A 24,986-nucleotide genomic window follows, 5' to 3' on the forward strand; every position below is an offset into this window, starting at 1 on the left:
CTAATATTGTTTCTATCACTATTACTATTATTATTACCATTATTATTACTATTATCATTTCTACTATTATTACTATTACTATAAATATTACTATTATAATTACAATTATTATTACTATTAGTATAACTATTATTATTACTATTATTATTACTATTATTAATACGAATAATATTATTATTATTATTTCTATTATCATTTCTATCATTATTATTATTATTATTATTACTAAATTGATTACTACTATTAAAACTAATGTTATTACTATCATTATTACTATTACTATTAGTATTATTAATACTATTATTATTACTATTGTTTTTACCATTACAATTTCTATAATTATTACTATTACTATTACTATTATAATTAATATTATTATTACTATTATTACAAATATTATTACTACAAATATTATTATTATTATTGTTATTATTATTACAATTATTATTACAAATAAAATTACTATTATTATTATATTTATTATTACTATTGATAATACTATTATTATATCAATTATTATTATTATTATTGCAACTATTTTTATTTATATTATTATTACAGTTATTATTACTATTAATTTTTCTATTATTATATCTATTATTATTACTATTATTAATACAATTATGATTTCTTTTATTAATATTATTATTTTTACTATAATGATTACTATTATTATTTCTACAAATTATTTCTATACTATTACCAATACTATTACAATTATTATTACTGTTATTAATACAATTATTATTACTATTATTATTCCCGTCATTATTACTATTACTATTTCAATTATTATTACTGATATTATTACTATTATTATTACTATTATTATTTCTGTTATCATTACTATTATTAATCTACTTACATTACAGTTATTATTACTAATATTATTACAATTATTATTACTTTTATTATTATTATTATGAATAATATTATTATTACAATTATTATTACTGTTATTATTACTATCATTACTACTATTATTATTACCATTATTACTGCCATTATTAATACTATAATGATTACATTTATTATTACTAGAATTATTGCTATTAAATTACTAATATTATTTCAATTATTCAAACTATTTTTATTATTATTATTCTTACTGTTATTATTAATATTATTATTATTTGCATTATTATTATAATTACTATTATTATTATTATTATTATTATTAATATTATTCCTTCTACCATAACTACCATTATTATTACTATTATTATTGCTATTTGTATTACTGTTTTTACTACTATTATTATAGCTCATATTATTACTATTATTTTCACTATCATTATTATAATTATTTTTATTACTACTACTAGTACTACTATTATTATTACTATGATTATTATTATAACAATTATTACTACTATTATTACTACAATTATTAATAATATACCTTATACTATTATTATAATTATAATTATTATTATTATTAATATTATTACTATTGTTATTACAACTATTATAACTGTTATTGTAACTATTATTATTACATTTTCTACTATAATTACTAATATTATTATTATTATTATTATTATTATTATTATTATTATTATTAGTATTATTAATATTATTTGTACTATTAGTACTACATTTCTTATTAATTTTATTATTGTTATTAATGTTACTATTATAACTACTAATATTATAGCTGTAACTATTACAATTATTATTACTATTATTATTATAATATTTATTAATACTATAATTACTATAATTAATATGATTACTATTACTATTATTATTACTATTATTATTACAATTATTATTACTATTATTATTACTATAATTATTACTATATTTATTACTATTATTATTACAATTCCTATTACTATTACTATTACTGTTATTATTACTATTATTATTACTATTATTATAACTATTATTATAACTATAATTATTACTATGATTTTTATAATTATTAGTAATATTAATATTACTACGATTATTACAAATTTTAGAACAACAATTATTACAGTTATCATTGCCTTTATTATTACTGTTATTATTACTATTATTATAACACTTATTATTACATTTATAATTACTATTATTATTGCTACTATTATTACTATTACTATTACTATTATTATTACTATCACTCAAACTATTATTATTATTATTATTATTATTATCTCTTTTAGTAATACTACTATTATTATTACTAATGTTGTTACCATTATTATTATAATTACAATTATTATTTATACTATTATTATAGCTATTATAACTATTATTATTGCTACTATTATTACAATTATTATAACTATTATTATTACAATTATTATTACAATTATTATTACTATTATTATTACTATTACTATTACAATAATTTATACGATTATATTCACAATTATTATTACTATTATTATTACTATTAGTATTAGTGTCAATATGACTATTATTATTACAATTTTTATTCCTATTATTATTCTTATTATTATAACTATTAATGCTATTATTATTATTATTAGTATTATTATTATAATTATTATTTCTATTATTATTTTAATTATTAATACTATTATTATTGCTATTATTATTACTATTATTATTAAAATTATTATTACACTTCTTATTATGATTATTTTACAGTTATTATTACAATTATTATTACTACTATTATTCTTATAATTATTATAATTAATATTAGTATTATTTATACATTTATTATTAATATTATAATAACCATTATCATTATAAATATTATCATTATTACTGTTATTATTACTATTATTAATATTATAGCTATAATTATTACTACTACAAGTGTTACTATTATCATTAATATTATTGTAAATATTTTTATACTAGTTATTATTACAATTAATATTACTATTATTATTACTATTATTATTACTATAATTATTACTATTATTATTACTATTATGATCACTTTTATTTTTACTATTACTATTATTATTACAATTATTATTTCTATTATCATATCTGTCATTATTACTATTATTATTAATATTATTAATACTGTCATTATTACTATTATTATTACTATTACTATTAGTATTATTATTAATATTATAATTGTTACAATTATTATTACTATTATTATTACTATTAGTATTACTATTAGTATTACTATTATTAACAAGAATGAGATGGGTGGCCCATAGAAGATCCACCAAAGTTGCTCCTGGTTCATGCCACGTAAAGCTGAAGAGGGAGTCCAGTTAAGGAACAAGAAGCCGTGGTATCATCCTGAAGAAATGCCACATGGCGGTGAGGGGATTGTTCTACTATACCACTAGGTTGGATATTAGTTTCGTTGGTCGTGCCTATTCCGACGGTGAGTCCGACACATCAGGGAATTTTGGGGGAGCCAAATGATGAAGGGTCTCTCTGGAGGCAGAGTCCCAGGATTAGTGCGTAAAGTTTGGCATTCGCAGACCCTCAAAAATGTAAAAAAAAAAGTATTACTATTATTAATACTTTTATTATTACAAATTTTTAGTGCTATTATTATTACTACTATTATTACTATTATCATTAATATTATAATTACTATTATTATTTCTATTATTATTACTATTATTATTAATAATATTATTGCTATTATTAGTACTATTATTATTACTATTAATATTTCTATTATTATTACTATTATTTTTACAATTATTTTTACCATTACTGTTTCTACTATTATAACTATTGCTATTACTATTATTATTAAAATTATTATTACTATTATTACAAATATTATTATTACAACAATTATTAATATTATTGTTACTATTATTATTACTATTAATATTTCTATCACTATTACAATTAATATTACTATTATTATTGCTATTATTATTTCTTTTACAGTTATTATTACTGTTATTATTACTATTATTTTAAGAATTACTATTACTATTAATATTACTATTCTTATTACAATTATTATTACTATTATTACTACTGTTATTATTACAATTATTATTACTATTATTACTACCATTATCATTACAATTATTATTCCTATTATTATTACAATTATTATTATTAGTATTATTACTATTATTATTGAAACTGTTACTAGTATTATTATTACAATTATTATTATTAGTATTAATACTATTATTATTGAAACTATTACTACTATTGCTATTAGAATTATTATTACTATTATTATTACAATTATTATTACTATTATTAATACTCTTACTATTACTATTATTATTACTACTATCATTACTATTGTTATTACTATTATTATTACAATTATTATTTCTTTTTTTATTACTATTATTATTAATATTATTACAACTATTATTATTGCTGTTATTATTAGGATTATAATTACTAATACTCTTTCTATTATTATTACTATTAATATTTCTATTATTATTGCTATTATTAACACCATTAATATTACTATTAAAGTTAGTATTACTATTTCTGTTATTACTACTACTAATATTACAATTATTATTACTATTACTATTACTATTATTATTACTGGCAATATTACTATTGTTATTACAATTATTATTCCTATTATTATAGCTATTATTATTATTATTAACATTACCATTATTATTTCTATTATTACTACCATTATTATTACCATTATTATTGCTGCCATTATTAAGATTATTATTACTATTATTATTACTGTTATTGTTACTAATATTATTACTACTATTAATATTATTGTTAATACTATTGTTATTACTATTTTTATTATAATTATTACATGCTATTATTGATACAATTATTATTAATCTTATTATTACTATTATTTTTACTATTATTATTACTGTTATTATATAATTGTTAATACTATTATTATTGCTATTTTTATTACAATTACAATTACTATTAATATTACAATTATTATAACTATTACTATTACATTTATTATTACTGTTATTATTATAGTTATTTTTATTATTATTACTTCTATAAATATTACTATTATTATTACTATTATTATTGCTATTATTATTACTGTTATTATTACTATTATTATTTCTATCACTATTACTATTATTATCACAATTATTATTACATTTATAATTACTATTACTATTATTATTATTATTATTAATACTATTATTATTACAATTATTATTGCTATTATTACTACCCTTATGATTACAATTATTATTACTGTCATTATTACAATTATTATTATTATTATTATTATTATTATTATTATTACTATTATTATTTCTATTATTAATACTATTATTAGGTCTATTCTTATTAAATATATTATTACTGTTATTACTACATTTATTATTACTATTATTATTTCTTCCACCAGTGGGTAGGGGGAAGTAGAATACTCCCAAAATACTCCTTGCTTGTCGTTAGTGGCGACTAAAGGGGACTGTGTGAATGACTTGTGAATGATCATGAACAGCTATTCCTCCCTTTTTTCTCTTATCATATATTTTTCTATTCATTCTCTTACTCTCTAGCTTCCTTCCGTTCCTTTCCTTTCTACTGGGAAGCTTGCCTCTCAAAAGTACATTATTCATGATTGATTGGACAGCGAAAAATAATAGCGTTCGTGGGAGGGACACCCATGCCACGGAGGTGTCTGTTGGTGGTTGCCAGGCTACCCGCTGTCGTCAACTAGTAACTGCAATGAGATTGGGGTAGTCAACCTGACCCAAGCTCTAGATAATGCATCAGGAAGTGCACCACAGGTAGTCGATCTGGCCTGCGGTGTGACGAAATTGCCATGAAGGGTAAAATATGAAGGACACTTTGGAGAGTGGCAGAGGGCTGCCAGGGCCGTTGAAAGCTTTCGGCTCTCCGGCTTGACCGCACCTATCCAGCCTGCGAAGTGGACAACCCAAGATGGGGAGAGTGAGAAATTCGCGCAAGCGAAATCACTCCTTGCCAAAATGAAGTCGGCAATTACTAGAGAGCCAAACGTGAACAACGTTATTAAGCAAGGGCTCCCAGAACTTCAGGTAATCATTGACAGTCTCGAGTTTATGTATAAATCTCAAAAAAAAGGTCAATAATGGAACGAGAACCCTCGCCCGATTTTCTCAAAGCCTCAGGGCAAACTCTATAACAGATACTGGTGCGATTAAAAGAGTGGCCACAAGCCCGCCGCAATTACACAAAGAAAGACTCAAAAAACCAAGGCAGGGGGCGACGACGACCAATGCCACCAAGTGGAATCTTATTTCCTTTCGTTAGGAAGAAAAGAAATAAAGAAATACCAGCGACAATGGCGACGAAACACCCACAGCAGGAGAAAAAGAAGTCGAGCAAATCGGAGGTCAGGCCGAGAAAGAGAACGAATCCGGAAGCGAACCTCCTGAAACCTGCGCAAGGTAATTCTTACGCAGACAAGGTCGGAGACATCCAACAGCTCATCAAGACCAGCGCCGCAGGGGTAGACGTTAGATCGATCCGACAGACCAGAACCGGAAGGGTTCTCCTCGAACTAAAGAAGACCACTGCGGATATCAGGGCCTCATTCGCGGAAACCCTCAAAAAGAGGTAGGAGAAACGAGCAGCATCACAGAACTGATCCCTGGAGCTACGCTGGAGATACGAGACTGTGACTGCTGCATATCGTTGGTAGAAGTAGAGAAGGCCGTAAAGAGGACCCTGCCAGGCTACGCGGGGAATATCGAATTTAAGATGACGAACCCCGACGCAAGACAACAACGCCTGGCCCTTGTCAAAATAGAAGAGGAAGCAGCTGCGAAACTTTTAAAGGCCGGCCGAGTGCTGGTCGGTTTCGTCAGCTGCAGAGTCAGGCGAAGGGCAAAAGTGAGGCGATGCATTAGCTGTCTCGACTATGGTCACAATAGTGCCTCGTGCAAGGGACCAGATCGCAGTAAAGTTTGCTATTATTGTGGCAGCACGGGGCACAAGATCAAAGAGTGCAAGGTCAGCGAGCCTACTTGCTTTTTGTGCTCAAATGGCGTTGTTGAAACTAGGAAGCACCTGGAGGGATCAAGATCCTGCAAAGCTTTCCAGGAGGCCTTTGCAACAGTCATCAAGAGGAAAAAAGGATTGGAGCAGGACGGCGCACCACCTACTGACCCAGCTCTACTCTCAGAAAAAAGCTGATATTGTTCTAATCAGCGAACAGTACCGAGCATGAGTAGGATGGTACGCAGACGAATTGGGCACCGCGGCCATCTGGATCCCAGATCCCCGACGGATACATGTGTCGGATGAAGGATCCGGACACGGTTACGCTTGGGTGAGACATAACTTGACGACATATGTCAGCGTATATCTCACCCCGAACAACCGGATAGACGACTTCCAGACCAAACTGGACGATCTGAAAGACGCCCTGCGGGAAATGCAAGAGGATCTCATTGTGGCTGGAGACCTCAATGCCAGAGCTCTCGAATGGGGGGAGGCCAGGCCGGACTCCAGAGGAAGAAGAATCATGGAGGTGGCGTCGAGACTGGAGCTATCAATACTCAACACAGGTTCGACGTCAACCTTCTGCAGGACTGGCTGCAGAAAAGCGATCTCGTATGCCTCTCTAGCCAACAAAACCTTGTGGCAAGAGTCGCAGGCTGGCAGGTGATCGAGAATTATACCGGGAGCGACCATCAGTACACCCTATTCGATGTACATGATAGGAGGCCAGCCGTGACAAGAGTATAGCGACCCCCCCGATGGAACATTATAAGAATGGATCGAGAGAGGCTGTCTTCGGTCATAGTGGAAGGATGGAGAGCCCAACAAAGTACATCCGCGAGTCTATCGCCACCCGCACAAGCCAGGTTGATTAGCGCAGCAACAATGCAGATCATCCAACAGGCTTGCGCGATAGCGGTGCCAAAGGATGGCACGAAACGGCAGAGGCGCCCTGCATATTGGTGGACGAACGAGATCGCAGATCTTCGTAAAAAGTGCTTAAGGCTACGACGTTTAGCACAACGAGCGAAGAGACGCGACCACGACACTGCTCCTTTGGCCACATACTATCAAGCGGCCAAGAAAGCTCTGAAGAGGACCATCAAGGCCAGTCAACGACGCTGCTGGAAGGAGCTGTGCCTGGTTGTCGACCAGAATCCGTAGGGATTAGGGTACCTCATCGTTACTCGCAAGCTGGGGATTAACACGCAAGGGACCCCTCAGGACGCGAGGACGTTGGATCACATCGTGCATACTCTATTCCCCGCACAGCCGAAGAGAGAGATCAGCTTGGATGCGCCTGTCATAACCGAGGTATCGCAATTCACGGAAGAAGAGCTACTCAGGGCCGCATCTTCTATGCGGAACAAGAAAGCACCAGGTCCAGATAGACTTCCAGCAGAAATAATTAAAATCGTCGCGCAAAGTTACCCTGAGTTCTTGCTAAACATGTACAACATGTGTCTCAGGGAGGACATCTACCCCACCCAATGGAAGAAAGCCAGACTTGAGCTCATAAGCAAGGGCAAGGTTCCAGCAGATGCCGCTTCGTGTTACAGGCCTATTTGTACGTTCGATACAGCTGGCAAGCTCCTGGAGAAGCTGCTTAGGCCACGGCTGCACGCAGCCTTAAGAACAGGGGGGATCTTGCTGCCCGCCAGTATGGATTCCGATCCGGCTTCTCCACCATCCAGCCAGTCCAGGAGGTCTTCACAGCCGCTAAAATGACGAAGCGAGGGAACCATCTAACTCGCCCTTTGTGTCTGCTGGCCACCTTATACGTGAGAAATGCGTTCAACTCCGTCGGGTGAGACTTGGAAATGGAAGCGCTCGAACGTAATTTCAGCGTTCCAGAGTACCTACTCCGAATTATCGACGATTATCTGAACGAGCGCTTCCTATTAGACAACACGAGTGGTTGTCTAAGAAGCTTGGAATTGACATCGGGGGCAGCCCAGGGCTCCATACTGGAACCGGATATTTGGAATATATTCTACCACGGAATCCTACGTATGGCAGTCCCTAAAGGCGCTTTCTTGGGTGGGTATGCAGATGACCTTGCAGTTGTCACAACCGCGAGAGATACGGAGGGGGCACAGCTGCTGCTCAACCAGGTCATGCGCAGAGTTGTCTCCTGGATGGAATACCACGGGCTATCTTTGACAGCCCAGAAGACAGAGATCTTTCTACTAACGATGAAGCGCATCAACACCTTGCGCAGCTGCATTGTATGAGACACGGCGGTCCAGGCTAAGTCGGCTGTCAAATATCTAGGTTTAATGCTCGACAAAATCCTTAATTATGGAGAGCACATACTCAGGGCAGACGACAAGGCGGCATAAGTAGTAGCCTCGCTTGACACACTTATGGCAAACTTCAACGGGCCCCGACCGTGCAGAAGGCGACTACTGATGCGTGTCGCCGAAGCAGTGATGCTGTACGGCGCTGAAGTTTGGGCCGAGGTGCTGCAAAAGGAGCAAAATCGCAAGCCCATAGCCGCGGTACAGAGGAGGAGCGCTCTCCGAATCGCGGGCTCCTACCGCACGGTCTCTGACCCCGCGGTGCTAGTGGTCGCGGTGGTAATACCGATCGATCTACTAGCCCAGGAGAGACTATTCGTCCACCAGCATAGATGTGTTCTGAGAAAGGAAGAGGCATCAAGGCTGGCCAGGTCTACCAGCATCGAGACCTGACAAAGAAGATGGGAACAGGAGCATCGGGGCAGATGGACGGTCGGACTAATCCTTGACCGCTGGCAAACAGAGAGGTGGGGGAGGTCGACTCCTATCTCACTCAATTCTTGACAGGGCATAGTCTGTTTTGCTCCTACCTCGCAAAAATGAGGAATGTAGCAGCCGGCAACTGCCCTATGGCGATCGACCGTGGACGACAACCACCACACATTCTTCAAATGTAATAGGCGGAGCGTCGAACGACTCGCCTAGGAGAAAGATCTCGGAAAAATCTCGCCAGACAACATTGTCGAGAAAATGTTCCGAGGTCAGGAGGAGTTGAACAATGTGGCCCGATAGGTCAGGACCACCTTACGTGAAAAAAGATGGAGATAGGTGGCACGTAGACCTGCCCCAAGGCTCCAAGCTCCTGCCACGTGGAGCCGAAGGGAGAGTCTCGAAATGGAATTTGATGCAGTGACGCCATCCCGAAGAATTGGAACATATCGGTGACGTTATGGTTTCACTATGCCACTAGGATGGACATGACTTTAGTCGGTAGTGCCTATTCCAAAGGAGAGCCCGACAACCCAGGGAACACAATGGGGGAACCAAATTATGAAGGGCTCCTCTGGCGAGCGGGGTCCCCGGTTTAGTGCATAAAGATTGGCATACTCAGACCATCAAAAAAATTACTGTTATTACTACTACTATTATTACTATTATTATTACAAATTAATATTACTATAAATATCACTCTTATTATTACTTTTATTATTACTAGTAATAATACAATTATTATTACGATTATGATAACAATTATTATTATTATTACTGTTACTATTATGATCACTATTAATATCACTATTATTATTTCTATTATTATTACTATTATTATTATTACTAATATTACTAATATTATTATTACTATTATTATTATAAATATTATTACTATTATTATTACTATTATTATTAGAGTTATTATAAAATTATTATTACCACTATTATTACCATTATTAATACTATTATTATTACTATTATTATTATTATTATTATTAGTATTATTACTAGTATTATTATTATAATTATTATTAATGTTATTATTACAATTAATAATATTATTATTACTACTATTATTACTAATATTATTATTATAAGTATAAATACTGTTATTATGTCTATTATTAATTCTATTATTATTACTATTATTATAAAAATAATTATTACTGTAATTATAACAATTATTATTATTACTATTATTATTATTATTTCTATTATTATTACTATTATTATTAATATTATTATTACAATTATTATTACTGTAATTACTACAATTATTATTATTATTATTATTACTATTATTAATAATATTAGTATTAGTACTATTATTGCTATTAATATTTCTATTTTTATAACTATTATTAATACCAATATTAATACTACTACTATTACTATTATTATTATTATAATTATTACTATTGTTATTACTATTATTATAACTATTACTATTATTATTATTATAATTATTACTATTGTTATTACTATTATTATAACTATTACTATTACTATTATTATTACTCTTATTATTACTATTAATATTACTATTATTATTACTATTATTATTACTGTTATCATTACAATTATTATTACTATAATTATTTCTATTATTATTACTATTATTATGACTATTATTAATACTAATATTATTTCTATTATTATTACTACTATAATTAATATTATTATTACTATTATTATCACTATTATTATTACTATTACTATTAATATTCTTATTACTCTTATTATTACTATTATTATTACTATTATTATTACTGTTATTATTGATGTTACTAATACTATTATTATTATTATTACAATAATATTATTATTATTATTACAATATTATTATTACAACTATAATTATTTCTATTATTATTACTAATATTACTAGTATTATTATTACAATTATTATTACTGCTATTATTACAATTAATATTACAACTATTATTACTATCGACATAACTATTATTATTACTAACGATATCACTATTATTATTACTATCGACATTACAATTATTATTAATAATAATATCACAATTATTATTACTATTACTATTACTATTAATATTAACATTACTATTACTATTATTATTACAAAAATTATCACTAATATTATTACTATTATTATTACTATTATTAGTACAATTACTATTACTATTAATATTACTAATATTATTACTATTATTATTACAATTATTGTTTCTAATATTTATACTATTATTATTACCATTATTATTGTAATTATTATTACAACATTAATTACAATTATTATTACGAATATTATTACTATTATTATTATCATTATTATTACAAATACTATTACTATTATTATTACAATTATTATAACTAGTATTGTTACCATTATTATTACATTTATTATTACTATTACTAATACTATTACTATTACTATTATTATTACTATAATTATCACTATCATTATTACTCTTATTATCATTACTACTGTTACAACTATCATCAGTATTATTATTACAATTACTGTTACTATTATTATTACAAATATTATAACTGGTATCATTACTGTTACAATTACAATTATTATTACTATTAATATTACTATTATTATCCCAATCATTATTACTATTATTTTTAATATTATTATTAAGACTGTTATTAATATTATTATTATCAATATTATTACAATTATTGTTACTGTTATTATTACTTTTATTATTACAATTAATGTTATTATCAATATTACTATTATTATTACTATTATTATTACAATTACTATTATTATTACTATTATTATTACAACTAATATTACAATTTTTATAAGTATTATTAATACTATTATTATTACAATTACTATAACTTTTATAATTACTGTTATTGTTACAATAACAAATACTATTAATATTACAATTATTACAATTATCACTATTAGTATTATTATTAACATTATTATTATTACTATTATTACTATTAATATTACAATTATTATTAAAATCATTATTACTGATATTATTACAATATTTATTTGCATTATTATTACTATTATTATTACTCTTATTAATACAAATATAATTATAATTATTATTACTATAATTATCAGAAATATTATTACTATTTCTACTATTATTATTATTATTATTATTAGAATAATTACTACTGTTATTAATACTATTATTATTACACATATTATGACCGTAATTATCACTATTATTATCACGATTATTATTACTATTACTATTACAATTATTAAAACTATTATTATTTAAATTATTATTAGTATTATTGATACAATTATTATTACTGGTATTAATAAAATTATTATCGCAATTGTTATTACTATTATTATTACTTTTATTATTGACATTATTATTTCTATTACTATTATATAATTATGACAAATATCATTATTATTGTTATTACTATAATGATTATTATTATTGTTGCTATTATTATTACTGTTATTATTACAATTGTTATTACTATTTTTATTACTATTATTATTACCATTAATATTATTAGTATTATTACTTTTATTATTAAAATTGATGCTACTATTACTGTTACTATTTTAATTACAAATATTATTACTATAATTATAACTATTATTGTTCCTATTGTATTTACTATAATTTTAACTTTTATTATTACAATTATTATTACTTCTATTATTACAATTATTATTCCTATTATTATTACTATTATTACTACAATTATTATTACAATTGTTACTACTATAATTATCACTTTTATAATTACTACTATTATCACAAATATTATTACAATTATTATTACTATTATTATTACAATTATTATTACAATTATTATTACTATTATTATTACAATTTTTATTACTATTAATATTACATATATTATTACTTTTATTATTAATATTATTATTTCTATTACTATTACTATAATTAACAGTATTATCATTACTGTTATTATTACTATTATGATTACTATTCTTATTACTATTATTATGACTGTTATTATTACAGTTATGATTGGCATTATTATTTCAATTATTATTACCCTTATGATTAAAATCATTAATATTACTATTATAATTATAATTCCTATTACTACTATATTACAATTTTAAAAGTATTATTATTTCATTTGTAATTACTGGTGATATTACAATTATTATTATTATTATTATTTCTATTATTATTACTGGTGTTATTACAACAATTATTACTAATATTATTACTATTATTATTACTGTTAATATTACTATTATTATTATAATTAGTATTACTACTATTATTAAAATTAATACTATTATTAAAATTAATATTATTATTACAATTATTATTACTATTATTATTTCTCTTTTTATTACTATTATTGTTACTATGATTATTACTATTATTGTTCCAATTATTATTACCATTATGATTAGCATTATTATTACTATTATTATTACAATTAATATTACTATTATTAATACTATTATCTTTAATAATAATATAATTATTATTAATACTTTTATTGTTTAAATTATTATTACTGTTATTATTACTATTATTAGGACTATTACCTTTAGTATTTTTGTTACTATTATTAGGACTATTACATTTAGTATTACTATTACTATTATTATTACTATTATTGCCACCAATACTATTTCGATTAATATTTCTATTATTATTACTATTATTATTATTATTATTATCTCTACGATTATTACAATTTTTTAGCTAATATTATTGCAATTATTATTACTAATAATATTATTATTATTATTACTATTATTATAACTATTAATATTGCAATTATTATTACAATTATTGTTACAATTATTATTACTATAATTATTACAATTATACATTCCGATTATTATTACTATTATAATTACATCTACTATTACTATTACTCTTACCATTATTATTAATATTATTATAAAAATTATTATTACTATTATTATAATTATTATTATTATTATTATTATTATTATTATTATTATTATTATTACAATTGTTATTGATATTATTATTACTATTATTATTTCAACTATTATTATTATTATAATTACAATTATTATTATTATTACTCTTACTATTATTACTATTATTATTACAATTCTTATTAATATTAATATTACTATTATTATTTCAACTATTATTATTATTATAATTACAATTATTATTATTATTACTCTTACTATTATAAATAATATTAATATTAAAATTATTATTACTATTATTATTACTATTATCATTACTATAATTATTTCAATTACTATTGCAATTATACTTATTATTATTATTACTCTTATTATTACTGTTATAATCACTATTGCTATTAATATTATTATTAATATTATTATAAGCATTATTATTAGTGTTAATATTAATGTTATTATTACTATTACTATTAAAATTGTTATTAATATTATTATTACTATTATTATTATAATTGATATTACTATTATAATTACAATTATTATTACTATTACTCTTGCTATTAATATTAATATTAATATAAAAATTATCATTACTATTATTATTATTATTATTATTATTATTAATAAAATTATTTTTGCAATTAATATTATTATTATTATTATTATCACTATTATTAATACTGTTAATATTATTATTACTATGACAATTAGTATTACTATTATTAATGCTATTATTATACAATTATTATTATTATTATTATTACTGATATTATTACTATTATTATTAGTATTACTTTGTCAAATATTATAACTATCATTATTACTATTATTATCACAATTATTATTACTGTAATTATTACTATTATTATTACTATTATTATTACATTTACTGTTACTATAAACATCAGTATTATTATTACTATTATTTTTACAATAATTATGACTGTTATTGTAACTATTATTATTATCCTGGGAAAGGAGGAGGCATCAAGGTTTGCCGGGTCTAACAGCAAAATGGCCTGGCAAAGTAGATGGGAGCAGGAACGTAGGGGCAAATGGACTGACCTACTCAGCGGTCAGCTAGACAACTGGATAAATCGGGAGAGTGGAGAAGTCGATTTCTACCTCACCGATTTCCTGACTGGGCATTACCTGTTCCGCTCCTACCTGGCTAGAATGAGGAAGGTAGCAGACGCCAATTGACCGTGTGGGGTCTCGATCAACAACGACACTCACCACACGCTTTTTTAAGTAGGAACAGTGCCTTGGAACAAGGCCTCGGAGACATCTCACCGGACAACTTCGTCGAGAAAATGTTGCGAGGGCAGAAGGAGTGGAGCAAGGTCGCCTGGTACGTCAAGTCAATCTTAAGCAAGAAGAAGAAGGAGATGTGTAGCCCATACAAGAGCCACCAACATTGCCACGTAGAGTCGAAGAGTGATTCCAAGGTATGGAACAAGAAGCAGTGGTGCTATCCAGAAGTAATCACACATGGAGGTGGCGGGAAGATTTTACTATGCCACTAGGAATGGATATGGGTTTAGTCGGTATTGCCTATTCCAACGGTGAGCCCGAAACTACAAGGAATTTAAGAAGGACACAAATGGTGAAGGATCCCACTGGCGGGCAGGATCCCCGAGTTAGTGCGTAAAGTTTGGCATTCTCAGAACATAAAAAAAAATATAATTATTAAATTGTTATTAAAATTATTATTACTATTATTATAACCAATATTATTACTATAATTATCACTATTATTATTACTATTATTGTCACTACTATTAATACAATAATTATTACTATTATTATTACAATTAATATTAAAATTATTATAACTACTATTAGTACAAATATTATTACTATTTATATTACTTTTATTGTTACTTTTATTATTAATATTATTATTATTATAAGCATTACTATAATTATTACTATTATTATTAAACATATTATTACTATTATAGTTACTATTATTATTACAATTATTATTACTATTATTATAACTATTACTATTACTACTACTATTACCATTTCTATTACTATTATTATTACTATTACTATTACTATTATTATTACTGGCATTATTAAATTTATTATTACAATTAATGCTACTATTATTATAACTATTATTATTACTATTATTATTACAAATATTATTACAATTATTATTACTGCTATTATTACTATTATTACTACTATTATTACTACGATTTTCATTACAATTGTTATTACTATTATTATTACTAATAAATTACTATAATTATCACTATTATAATTACTATTATTATCACAAATATTATTACAATTATTATTACTATTATTATTACAATTATTATTTCAATAATTATTACTATTATTATTACAATTTTTATTACTATTATTAAAATTATTATTATTACTTTTATTATTAATATTATTATTTCAAATACTATTACTATAATTATTCGTATTATCATTACTATTGTTATTATTATAATGATTACTATTATCATTACAATTATTATCACTGTTATTATTACAAATATTATTACAAATAGTATTCCCATTATTATTACTATTATTATTACCATTACTAATACCACTTATATTATCATAATTATTACTGTTATTATTACTATTGTTATTACTATTATTTTAGCTACTACGATTATTATTACTATTAATATAATTATTATTATTACTATTTTTATTACTAATTATATTATTATTATTATTACTATTATAATTGAAATGTCTATTACTATTAATATGACTATTATTAAGACTATACTTATTAGTATTATAATTACTGTTATTATTAAAATTATTATTACTATTACTATTACTATTATTATTACAATTATTATGACTAATGTTATCGCTATTACTATTACTATTATTATCACTAATATTATTAAAATTATTATGACTATTATTACTACAATCCTTTTTACAATTTTTATTACTATTGTTATTGTAATTACAATTACTGTTATTAATACAATTTTTATTTCCATTACTACTACATTTATTATTTCTATTAATATTTCTATTATTTACAATGACCATTACAATTATTATTACTATTATTATTGCAATTAATATTACAATTATTATAAGCATTATTACTACTTTTATTATTACAATTATTATTGCTGTTATTAATACTATTATGATTACTATTATTACTACAATTATTATTAAAATTGTTATTTATATTATTATTACTACCATCATTACAATTATTATTACTAATGTTATTAAAATTTCTATTACTGAAAATATCACTTTTATTATTACTTTTATTATCACTACTATTATTACTTTTATTATTATTATTATTAATCCAATTACTATTACAATTATTAGTAAAATTATTATTACTATTAATATTACCATTAAAATTACTATTATTATCACTATTATTATTACTATTAATATTGATAATATTATTACAAGTATTATTACTATTATTATTACTATTATTATTCCAATTATTATTACAATTATTGTTACTATTATTATTACAAATATTATTACAATTATTATAAGTAATATTATTTCTATTATTATTACAATTATTATTACTATTATTATCATTATTATTACTATTACTATTACTATTAATATTACTATTATTATAAATATTACTATTAGTACTATTATTACTATTATTATTACAATTATTATTACTATTATTATCACTATTATTATTACTACTACGACTACTATTATTATTACTATTATTATAACTATTATTATTATTATTATTATTATTATAACTGTTAACACGCAAATATAATAACTATTATTATTACAATCACTATTAATATTATTTTTAGTTATATTATTACTGCTATTATTACTTTCATTATTACGTTTATTATTACAGTTATTATTACTAATATTATCAATATTATTATTGCTGTTATTTTTCTATTATTAATATTATTATGACTACTATTATTATTACTTTTATTGTAACAATTATTATAACAAATATTATTATTATTATTATTACTATTGTTATTACTATAATACTCACAATTATTATTACAATTATTATTATTATTATTATTATTATTATTATTATTATTATTATTATTATTATTATTATTATTATTATTATTATTATTACTATCATTATTACTAATAATATTAATATTATTGAGTTCCATTATGGTGTAGATACGGAAGCGACGTATCGTCATACGCTCCGCATTTCGTGCGGTTTTTCATAGTTTATTCTCTTCCATCGACTGTAAGTTTCATATCTCGCGTGTGGATTGCTAATCGACGAGAATAGGGAGATTAGAATCCGGTCAAGGAATGGATCATCTCATGTGCTGTTTGTGAAAATGTGCTCGGTTGGATTGTCGTGGATTTGGTGGCCATTACGTGTTAGTTGCGGGAACTATATTTTACGAATGGACGGCAGATTCGACCTCTCATCGGGATCTCATTCAGCGTGATCTACCCCAAGGTACGATGGCAACGCCACCTTCAGCACACGTGACAACTACAACTACGGTTAAAGATGAGCCGGCCTCTAGGATTGGCGGATAGAGTCGATGAAGAACTACGAGGTATTAGACACCATCTCGGATATTGGACAGGACTGCCAACTTAAGGACATGTTAGTTGCGCGAACTATATTACATGGCCGGGCGGCAGAATCGACGGCCCACCAAGAACTCATGCAGAGCCATCTACTAGTGACTACGACGGCAGAGCCGCCACCAGCACAAGCGACACTTAATTCCACTACAGAGAAAGACGATAAACTCATTTGCAGGGCATAGGAGGCGCTTCGATCAGAAGGAAAATAAAGTAAAATCAAGCGACAGTCAACTGTGGAATTTATATATCCTATGCTTCAATTTTTGGAACGCGGTTGCGATCATGGCTGTATGGACGGAATTCGGCCAATTCCACCTAATAATAATAATCCAGCAAGGGGAGAAGAGGAGCATTTCTCTTCTACCGACGAGTAGCGCTGTCGGTCCCCGTGATACGAGGAGCACAACCCCTCAAAAAAAAAACCAGGGCTCCTCTGGCCCGGATGACAGCACCCTGTAAGGGCCTCAAGCAAGGGTTACGGCAGGGCCACAAGGACTAGCGGGTACGCTGACGCTGCCAGAAAGGGATGTGCGGTATGATACGTAAAGTACGGTTCTCGTGGGAAACTCCCGGTGTCAACGAGTCGCACCCACGGGAGTGTAAGGAAGCCGATGAAGGAAGTAGGTGAAAGACAAAGGCGGATGCTTCATTCCCGACCTTATAGCTAAAAGCTCTCGCAACAATGGGGGTAGTTGCGAGGGTGATCACCCCCACTACAGGAGACACCGCGTTCGGAGACGGCCAGCACTCTGAAGGATGAATTTTGAACACATGGAAAAACAATGCACAAAAAAAAGACTAAACACACAAAACGAAAAAGGAAATAAACAACAAAACACCCCAGAACCATCAGGAAATAACATTGCTACTGAAGGCGACAAAAACGTAGGCTCTCAGCCTGCGAAAGGGACACCACAAAATAGAGAGAGAGGGAAACTCGCGCAAGCGAAATTACTCATTGCCAAAATGAAGCTGGCTATTACTAGACAGCCAAACGTAAACAAGGAGATTAAGCAAGGGAGCCCAGAACTGGAAGATATCATAGACAGTCTCGAGTTCATGTACAAATCTCGAGAAAAGGGCGATAAGGGATAGAGGATACTCACCCGAGTTTCACAGAACCCTCGGGCAAATTCTACGACTGAGGCCGGCGCAGTTAAGAGAGAAGCCTCAAGCCCGCCGCAGTTGACTGAAGAAACCCTCAAAAGACCGAGGCAAGAGGCGACGACGATGGAATCCACCAAGTGGACGGAAGTCGTTAAGAGGAAATGAAATAAGGAGAAACCAGTGATGAAGGAGACGAAACATCTACATCAGGAGAAGAAGAAGCCGAGCAAATCGGAGGATAGGTCGAGAAAGAGAACTAGGCCGGACGCAATATTCCTGAAACCTGCGCAAGGAAAACCTTACGCAGACGTAGTCAGAGTCATCCACCAGGGCTTCAAGAACAGCGCCTCAGGGGTAGACATTAGATCGGTCCGGCAGACTAGAACCGGAGGGGTTCTCCTCGAACTAAAAAAGACCATCGTGGATATCAGGGCCTCACTCGCGGAAAACCCGAGAAAAAAGATAGGAGAAACGAGCAGCATCACGGAACTGTCCCTAGAGCTACACTGGAGATATGGGACTGTGACTGCTGTACCTCGTCGATAGAAGTCGCGTAGGCCCTAAAGAGGACCCTGCCAGGCTACGCGGGGAAAATCGTAATTAAGATGACGTACCCCAACGCAAGACAACAATGCCTGGCCCTCCTCAAAATAGAAGAGGAAGCAGCTGCGCAGCTTTTAAAGGCCGGTCGGGTGCTGAATGGTTTCATCAGCTGCAGGGTCAGGCGAAATGCAGAAGTGAGGCGATACTTCCGCTGTCTCAACTATGGTCACTAGAGTGACTCGTGCAAGGGACCTGATCGCAGTAATGTTTGCTATTATTGTGGCGGCACGGAGCACAAGATCAAAGATTGCAAAGTCAGAGATCCTACTTGCTTCTTGTGCTCAAAGAGCGGTGTTGAATCTAGGAAGCACACAGCGGGATCAAGGGCCTGAAAAGCTTTCCAGGAGGCCCTGGCAACAGCAAAGAAGTAGAAAAAAAAGGATGAGAGTACTTCAGGGTAACCTGAATAGGAGCAGTACGGCGCATCAACATCTAGCATATCATTGCTCTGAGAAAAAATCTGATATTGTTCTAATCAGCGAACAGTACCGAGCAGGAGTAGGATGGTACGCAGACGAATTGGGCACCGCGGCCATTTGGATCCCAGATCCCCGACAGATACATGTGTCGGATGAAGGATCCGGACACGGTTACGTTTGGGTGAGACATAACTTGACGACATATGTCAGCGTATATCTCACCCCGAACAACTGGATAGACGACTTCTAGACCAAACTGGACGATCTGAAAGAAGCCCTGCGGGAAATGCAAGAGTATCTCATTGTGGCTGGAGACCTCAATGCCAGAGCTCTCGAATGGGGGGAGGCCAGGCCGGACTCCAGAGGAAGAAGAATCATGGAGTTGCGTCGAGACTGGAGCTATCAATACTCAATACAGGTTCGACGTCAACCTTCTGCAGGACTGGCTGCAGAGAAGCGATCTCGTATGTCTCTCTAGCCAACAAAACCTTGTGGCAAGAGTCGCAGGCTGGCAGGTGATCGAGAATTATACCGGGAGCGACCATCAGTAGACCCTATTCGATGTACATGATAGGAGGACAGCCGTGACAAGTGTATAGCGACCCCCCCGATGGAACATTATAAGAATGGATCGAGAGAGGCTGTCTTCGGTCTTAGAGGAAGGATGGAGAGCCCAACAAAGTACATCCGCGAGTCTATCGCCACCCGCACAAGCCAGGTTGATTAGCGCAGCAACAATGCATATCATCCAACAGGCTTGCGCGATAGCGGTGCCAAAGGATGGCACGAAACGGCAGAGGCGCCCTGCATATTGGTGGACGAACGAGATCGCAAATCTTCGTAAGAAGTGCTTAAGGCTACGCCGTTTAGCACAACGAGCGAAGAGACGCGACCACGACGCTGCTCCCTTGGCTGCAGACTATCAAGCGGCAAAGAAAGCCCTGAAGAGGACCATCAAGACCAGTCAACGACGGTGCTGGAAGGTGCTATGCCTGGATGAGGACCAGAATCCGTAGGGATTAGGGTACCTTATCGTCACTCGCAAGCTGGTGACTAACACGCAAGGGACTCCTCAGGACGTGAGGACGTTGGATCACATCGTGCATACTCTATTCCCCTCACAGCCGAAGAGAGAGATCAGCTTGGATGCGCCTGGCATAACCGAGGTATCGCAATTCACGGAAGAAGAGCTACTCAGGGCCGCATCTTCTATGCGGAACAAGAAAGCACCAGGTCCATATAGACTTCCAGCAGAAATAATTAAAATCGTCGCGCAAAGTCACCCTGAGCTCTTGCTGAACATGTATAACACGTGCCTCAGGGAGGGCATCTACCCCGCTCCATGGAAGAGAGCGAGGCTTGTGCTCATTAGCAAGGGCAAGGGTCCAGTAGGGGCAGCTTCATCATACAGGCCTATTTGTATGCTCGATACGGCTGGAAAACTCCTGGAGAAGCTGCTCAGGGCAAGGCTGCACGCAGCCGTGAAGGCAGCGGGGGATCTTGCCGACCGCCAGTACGGATTCTGATCCGGCCTCTCCACCATCCACGCAGTCCAGGAGGTGGTCACGGCCGCTAAAATGATCAAGCGAGGCAATAATCGAACTCGATCTCTGTGCCTGCTGACCACCTTAGACGTGAGAAATGTCTTCAACTCCGTCAGGTGGGACCTGGCAAGGAAAGCGCTCCAACGTAATTTCGGCGTTACGAAGTACCCACTACGAATAATTGACGATTATCTAATCGGCGCTTCCTATTATACGACACTAGTGATGGTCCAAGAAGCTTCGAATTGACATCGGGGTCAGCCCAGGGCTCCAAACTGGGACCGGATATATGGAATATATTCTACGACGGTATCTCTCGTATGGCAGTCCCAGAAGGTACTATCTTGGTTGGGAACGCTGACGTCATTGCAGTTGTCATTACCGCAAGAGACACAGAGGGGGCACAGTTGCTGCTCAACCAGGTCACGCGGAGAGTTACCTCCTGGATGGAAGACCACGGGGTATCTGTAGCAGCCCAGAAGACAGAGATCGTGTTAATTGCGAGGAAGCGCATCAACACCTTGCGCAGCTTCATAGTAGGAGACGTGGCGGTCTAGACTAAGTCGGCTGTCAAATATCTCGGGGTTATGCTTGACAACAAGCTTAACTATGGAGAGCACATTATCAGGGCAGCCGACAAGGCGGCAAAAGTAGTAGCCCAACTGGGCATGCTCATGGCCAATGTCAACGTTCCCCGGCCGTGCATGAGGAGACTACTGATGCGTGCCGTCGAAGCAGTGATGCTGTACGGTGCGGAAGTATAGGCCGAGGCGCTGCGAAAACAGTAATTCCGCAAGCGCATAGCCGTGGTACAGAGGAGGGGCACCCTCCGAATCGCGTGCTCTTACCGCACGGTCTCAGAGCAGGCAGTGCTAGTTGTCGCCGAGGTAATCCCGATCGATATATTAGCCCAGGAGAGGAAATTCGTCCTACAGCAAAGGTGTGTCCTGGGAAGGGAGAAGGCATCAAGGCCCGCCAGGTCTATCAGCACCAAGGCCTGTCAAAGTAGATGGGAGCAGGAGCGTAAAGCCAGATGGACTGCTCGACTCATCAGTCAACTAGCCAATTGGATAAATCGGGAGACGGGAGAAGTCGATTTCTACCTCAACCAATTCCTGACTGGGCATGGCCTCATCCGCTCCTACTTGGCTAGAATGAGGAATGTAGCAAACTCCAACTGCCCCTATGGGGACTCGATCGACGTTGACGCCCACCACACGTTTTTTTATGTAGTCGGTGGAGCGCCGAGTATATAAAAAAGCGGACTAGCCTTGGAACAAGACATCGGAGACATCTCGTCGGACAACGTCGTCGAGATAGTGCTGCGTGGACACAGGAGTGGAACAAGGTGGGCTAGTACGTCAGGTCAATTTTAAGCAAGAAGAAGAAGGAGATGGGTGGCCCATAGAAGAGCCACCAACGCTGCTCCTGGTTCTTGCCACGTAGAGCCGAAGAGGGAGCCCAGTTAAGGGACAAGAAGCAGTGGCGCCATCCTGAAATAATGCCACATGGCGGTGCCGGGATGGTTTTACTATGCCTCTAGGATGGATATGAGTTTAGTCGGTAGTGCCTATTGCAACGGTGAGACCGACACTCCAAGGATTTTAAGGAGGACACAAATGGTGAAGGGTCCCTCTGGCGGGCAGGATCTCCGAGTTAGTGCGTAAAGATTGGTATTCTGAGACCATCAAAAAAAAATTATTACAATTGTTATTACAATTATTATTACTATTATTGTTAATAATAATATTACTATAATTATCACAATTATTATTACTATTATTATCGCTACTATTATTATAATTATTAAGACTAGTATTATTACTATTATTATTATTGTTATTATTATTATTATTATTACTCTCTTTATTACTTTTTACTACTATTATGATAATACTTTATTATTACTATTATTATTACTATTATCATTACAATTATTATTACAATTATAATTACAATTATTATTACTATTATTATCAGTATTATTATTACAATTATTATAATTACTATTATTACAATTCTTATTAGTATTATTTTACAATTATTATTACTATTATTTTTACAATAATTATTAATGTTATTATTACGATTATTATTACTATTATTCTAATTTTTTGTTATTGCTATTATTATTACTGTTATTGTTACTATTATTATTTCAATAATACCTACTATTATTATTATTAGTAGTAGTAGTACTTTAATTCCTATTATTAATGCTATTATTATTACTATTACT

At 30.7% G+C, this 24,986-nt stretch overlaps 1 protein-coding gene across 1 annotated transcript; it reads left to right on the forward strand.

Annotated features, from left to right (window-relative positions):
• Positions 1–23,334: 23,334 nt before the first annotated feature.
• LOC146872917 (uncharacterized) lies at positions 23,335–24,003 on the forward strand. The gene is made up of 2 exons (XM_085657629.1): positions 23,335–23,505; positions 23,614–24,003. Exons 1-2 carry the CDS (start codon positions 23,335–23,337, stop codon positions 24,001–24,003), a joined length of 561 nt encoding a protein of 186 aa, XP_085513755.1.
• Positions 24,004–24,986: the final 983 nt, after the last annotated feature.

The sequence above is a fragment of the Vespa mandarinia genome, chromosome 6 (assembly GCF_050613455.1).
Source record: "Vespa mandarinia isolate Hongniang chromosome 6, ASM5061345v1, whole genome shotgun sequence".
NCBI classification, from domain to species: Eukaryota; Metazoa; Arthropoda; class Insecta; order Hymenoptera; family Vespidae; genus Vespa; species Vespa mandarinia.